The sequence below is a fragment of the Trachymyrmex septentrionalis genome, unplaced genomic scaffold (assembly GCF_001594115.1).
Source record: "Trachymyrmex septentrionalis isolate Tsep2-gDNA-1 unplaced genomic scaffold, Tsep1.0 scaffold11, whole genome shotgun sequence".
In the NCBI taxonomy this organism is placed as follows: Eukaryota; Metazoa; Arthropoda; class Insecta; order Hymenoptera; family Formicidae; genus Trachymyrmex; species Trachymyrmex septentrionalis.
The window spans coordinates 2,225,173-2,230,224 of record NW_017304228.1 but is presented as its reverse complement, the minus strand read 5'-3'; the positions used below and the strand labels follow the sequence as shown (position 1 = coordinate 2,230,224).

The window sequence follows — 5,052 nt, the reverse complement described above, 5'->3', positions numbered from 1 at the left end:
AATTACATGATTGACTCCCTGGCTTCGATAATTAATCATATTACAAATGTCTCTTTTGATATCAAATTTCATACGAATTATCAAACATCAACTATTACATAAAGAAGGTAAATTAAAACAAGCCATGAACTTACGTCGATCTGATTTCCAATAAATTGATGTCTCTGATAGAAAATGTTAAAATTTACAAAATGTTTTAAAGCAACTACAGTTGTACCCCTGGTAGCAAGCTGATGTCAAAATGACGTCTTTTGACGTCAAAATGATAATCTTTGACATCAAGATAACGATAAAATAACATAACTTACTACTAAAGTTCTTTGATATTAGTCTATTTTTTCATCTGAACTTCTTTTAGCTTTCCTCTCTTATTTCTTTTTACGTTGGAGAAAAAAAGGGGAAAGACGAATGGTGCAAAAAATTCAGTTGAAAAAACAAGTTTATTTTGTAAATGATAGCAAAACGATGCATGAAAGGGAAAAGGAACGAAGAGAGATGAAAACAGGAAGAAAGAGAAGTCGCGTGTCGGTTCCTTGTGCGTCGCTTTTAATGTTCAATAGAAATGGATAAAGAGAAGAGAGAGAGTTAGGTGCAAAGTTAGACTTTTACCGTCAGAAAGAGCGTGTTTGGCGTGACTCAATTTAGAGCAATCCCCACCTCCGAATTTTTACTGACCGATATCACCGGCTGCAGTCGATGCTCAAGGTAGCTGCTGTAGCGCTGGTTAAAAGCTAGGAAGAAGATGCAGACGGACGCCAGAGCTACCAGACAGTAGAAACTCAGCCGCTTCGACATCCTTGATCCTAGAAAGCGCAGGAACTTGAAAAGACAAAAGATCATTTATGCATATTGGCGCAATGCACAATATACGGCGAGATGAGAAACGCGATTGCGATTGTAAAGCTATCGACAAGGCATTTTCGACAATTTATCGGAAAAACATTTATTTATAAGTATTATTTATTGTTATCAAGATAACAATAAATTATTTTTATAAATAATCGTTTATCAAGTGCGATACATACAAATGCAAATAAAGAAAATAATGGTCAATAATATGGAATAGTTAGGAATAAAAATAGTTAACAATACGTTTATAGTTATGTGTTTAAAAGTTAATAATACATTTATTCATGTTAAAAAATTAATAATATAAAATAATATATACATACTATACTTTTTATTAATTTATTATTATTGACCGTCTTGTTACATACGATGAGTCATTCGTGCCCCGGATTAATTTTAACAAATATATAAAAATTATTAAGTGATTCTTACATATACATCTTTAGAAAGTATTTGTAAGGTTGCGTATAATATTTAAAAAAAAATTATATATAAATATTATAACTAATTATTTGATGCTCCTAATTTTTTGAAGAAAAGAAATGTGCAGAACACAAATGAATCCAATCGAGTGTACTAAGAGTTAATTTTTTAACATGATAATAAATTGTTAACTTTTTATTCTCCTTAATTATCCGTGGTTAATGTTTTTTTCACTATTCTTCTAATCCAACTGGGTCACTAGTGCTCGATTGTTTTTTTTTTTTTCAAAGGATTTTTAGATTTTAGAAAAATCTGAAAAAAATTCTAGTATACTCTTTTAACATTCACGAACACGAATGATATGACTTGAAGCATTTTTCATTTTTTGTACGTGTCCGAATTTGAAGCAAAATAATTGAAAATTGAAAATTCATCTAGATGTTTAAAGCTCCTGTTGAATCACGGAGAGTTAAATAGCTCATTGATCATTATATGCTCTTTACTCAAACAACATAGAATTTCGTAAATTTACTCGATATTTTGCACAATGAATGAACTTTTCCTCGATTATTGGAATAACAATGAAACTTCAAAGTTCAAAGGGCGGTGCGGGAAAAAAATGAATATTCAACGTTTTATTTTTCACTGAATGTCCGAAGCGCAAAACTGTTCACAGTAATTAAATATTACACAGTTAATTACGACGCGATTAAATGAAAACTCGTACGAGTCTGAGTCTCCTCATACTTATTAAAAATTTCTTTGTGTCGCGCGATAAGATTAACGGTATATGTTCAATTAAATAAAATAACTATAGAGGATAACCTCGGGATAATTTTTTTCTTTCTTCTCTGCGGCAATAAACGGGAGCGCGATAAGACACGAGCGCAACGAAACGATCGATCGAAATTAAATCAACGGGCGGCACAGAAACAGGAGTCGATTCGTCTCACCTTCCGTGAAATATGATCCGCTAGTTGAGGCCTCGCCATGACTCGTCGTCGTTTGTGCTGGCAGAAAATGCCGTTTCTTCATTGCGATCAAACACCGATGATCGTCGCACGTTGCCGCGACGCGGCATAATAACGGAAAAAAAAAAACTGCGAAATCACTGCGAGCAGTATTCAGAAACCCCGTGGCAAAATCTCATCGACAAAACGAAGACAAAGTTTGGCCCACTTTATACTCTGAAAAAAATTTACTAAATTTCAATAAATATTTATTTGAATGGTACTAACTACATATTTACTTACTAATAAATAAATATTTACTCAAAAAATGATACTTAAATCAAATAAACGGTTCTAAATGTACCAAATAAGTATATATATTTATATTTAATAAATATAAGTTAGTTCTATTTAAACAAATATTTATTAAAATTTAGTAATTTTTTTCAGTGCACTATCGAATTTTGTATAGTAAATTCGCGTTACAATAGTATATAATAAAAGCTGCTATATGTGAAATTAGCAAAGTTAAATATAAAAGCATATGAATATTTTAAACGATAAAGTACCCGATAATGATATCGTCACATTATTTAATAAAGTATAGATATATGTATTACATTTCATTGTCGAAGTTGATTATATTATGCTATTGCATTAAGTACTTTACATAACGCAGCTATTAATGTGCATTGATCAAGTGACCGAATTCACTATTAAATGCGTCATACGCGCACCGAATCACGCACACGTTTAGCGTCCAGCTATTTTTTTAACTCATTCTAAAATTGCATAAGCATAGTTCTTAAGTGGTTGTATTTGTACGAATTGATGAGTCACAATCTGTCATGTATGAAGAGAATATTCAACTTTGCGATCGATCAATTCTCACAATAGGGTTGCCATAAAATTGGAAATCACAGAATTGTCAGAGAAATTGAAAATGATCAAGGAAATCTAGGAAGACGGGACAAATTTTTTGGAAAATTAACATTTTTAGCTTTACAAAAGTTTAATATTTGTACATCAGACTTATATTGTTTTGGAATATTACCAACTTAACATTTAAATGTAAGCAGTATCAGCACTTAGCAATGTTAATTAACATTGTTATGTTAAATCACTGTCTCAACAAAATATTTTAAGATGGTTTCTAAATCAGAATAAAAATACAAAAAAATTTCAAAATATTGAAAAAAAAAGCATCAGGAAAAAAAACGAAAAATTTTATTTGTAAATCAAGGTTTAGGAATGAGGAATTTTTTTTGTGACAATCCTATATAATTACACGGAAAGGACGATTTTATTAAATAGGTTATCTAAAAATTTAGCTAGATACAGATCTAAAAATAATTTTGCTGGATCACTAAAATAATTATGTGACGCTCAAATTGATTACTAAAAATGGTAAAATTTTTAGCATTGTTCATCATGCTTGATTTTCCTGTAATTATTTATATAGTCCAACAAAATTATTTTTAGATCTGAAAAATAAATGTATCAATTAATAGATAATGAACATGACCAAACTCAATTATTGGACGAAATTTTTTAAATATTAAATTTTTAATGATATGTGGAATTCTAAATAAATTTGTTTATAAAAGCTTAATAAGACGAATTTATTTAGGATCGTATATTAAAAGCTTAATATTTAATATTTTTGTTATTTTATCCAATAATAGGATCATGCCCACTAACTGATACCGGTTTCTCTCTGCTAATACATTTACCTTATCTAAAATTTTAGATGTTTCAACAAAATCGTTCTTTCCGTGCTACGTTTAGGCAAATGCAGAATTACGTTCCGCGCGTTCGCGAACATGAGAAGAATTCGCGTGTCGATAATTCGGAGCCTCACTGAATTCACTTTCCTGCTGTTTTCCCGATCGCTCGTTCGTCTGCACGTATGGGGAAGGTGGAGCAAGACCGGCTTGTTTACGGAATGATCGCACGTGTACGAGCAACGCGTTCTGCTCGCGTGTTCCGGGAACAGTGAGAAAAACGACGTCGTTTCGAACGGACGCGAACAGTGGACAGCGCACGCGAATCACATATTCGTCTAATCGTCTCCGTCGGTTGCACTCCCTCGCGGCCGAGAGTGCGGCGGATACGCTTCTCCGTTTCGTTCCTCGATAATTACGCGGCGATAAGCATCGGCCACGAAAATTCGTGAGGGTCGGTGGCAGAGGAGAAGCAGGATGAAGAGGAGGTGGAAAAGGAGGTGGTGGCTATGCTCTTTATCGCGTCCGCCAAATGCAATGGAATTCTCTCTGTCTCTCTCTCTTTTTTTTCTCTCACCTCGGAATCGTGCTCGTGCACTCGCTGCCGTACATTCGGCCAGCTGAATTCAATCACGATGTTGGAGTGACAACGGGAGTTGCAGTGACGAGCCGCGGGCCGCCTCGAGAACGCGGCGGATAACGCGCTGCCGGTAGAGAGTAACGACGACGACGTTCATCGCGTCGTCGGCCAACGATGCTCGTGGCCTACTAACGAATCGGCCAAACGCGTCGAAAGCGAGAGAGTAAACGAACGGCAGAGCCGTATTGCGGCTCGTGCCAGGCGCGTTGTGTAGACGCAGTACGCGACACACTAGGTGTGTTCGGAGAGACGCTATTAGCGCTATTTTGTGTCATTCTATCCTTGTTTTACGTCTAAAAAACAACGAAGATAGAATGATAGAAGTTGCGCTAATAGTGTTTCTCCGAACGCACCAACTGTGTCACGAGGTTCGCCCAGGTTCGGCTGTACTCCGTGCACTCTCCCCGTTCCACATTAGTCTGTACGCATTGTTTGAAATCTCCAAAATATTTTTGTTGAAAAAAAA

General features: G+C 34.7%; 1 protein-coding gene across 10 annotated transcripts in view; it reads right to left on the bottom strand.

The window, feature by feature from the left end:
* Positions 1–4,602, bottom strand: part of LOC108750145 (carbohydrate sulfotransferase 5-like) — a 9,601-nt gene extending 4,999 nt beyond the window's left edge. For 3 of the 10 annotated variants that reach the window (XM_018489405.1, XM_018489435.1, XM_018489451.1), the window contains exons 1-3: positions 4,524–4,602; positions 2,226–2,459; positions 676–803 (exon numbers count right to left, since the gene is read on the bottom strand). In XM_018489405.1, the coding sequence (XP_018344907.1) occupies positions 676–803; positions 2,226–2,307 (210 nt within the window). In that variant the 5' untranslated portion in view covers positions 2,308–2,459; positions 4,524–4,602. The other 7 variants (XM_018489444.1, XM_018489411.1, XM_018489421.1 and 4 more) reach the window with 7 other exon arrangements.
* Between the last annotated feature and the right edge of the window lie 450 nt (positions 4,603–5,052).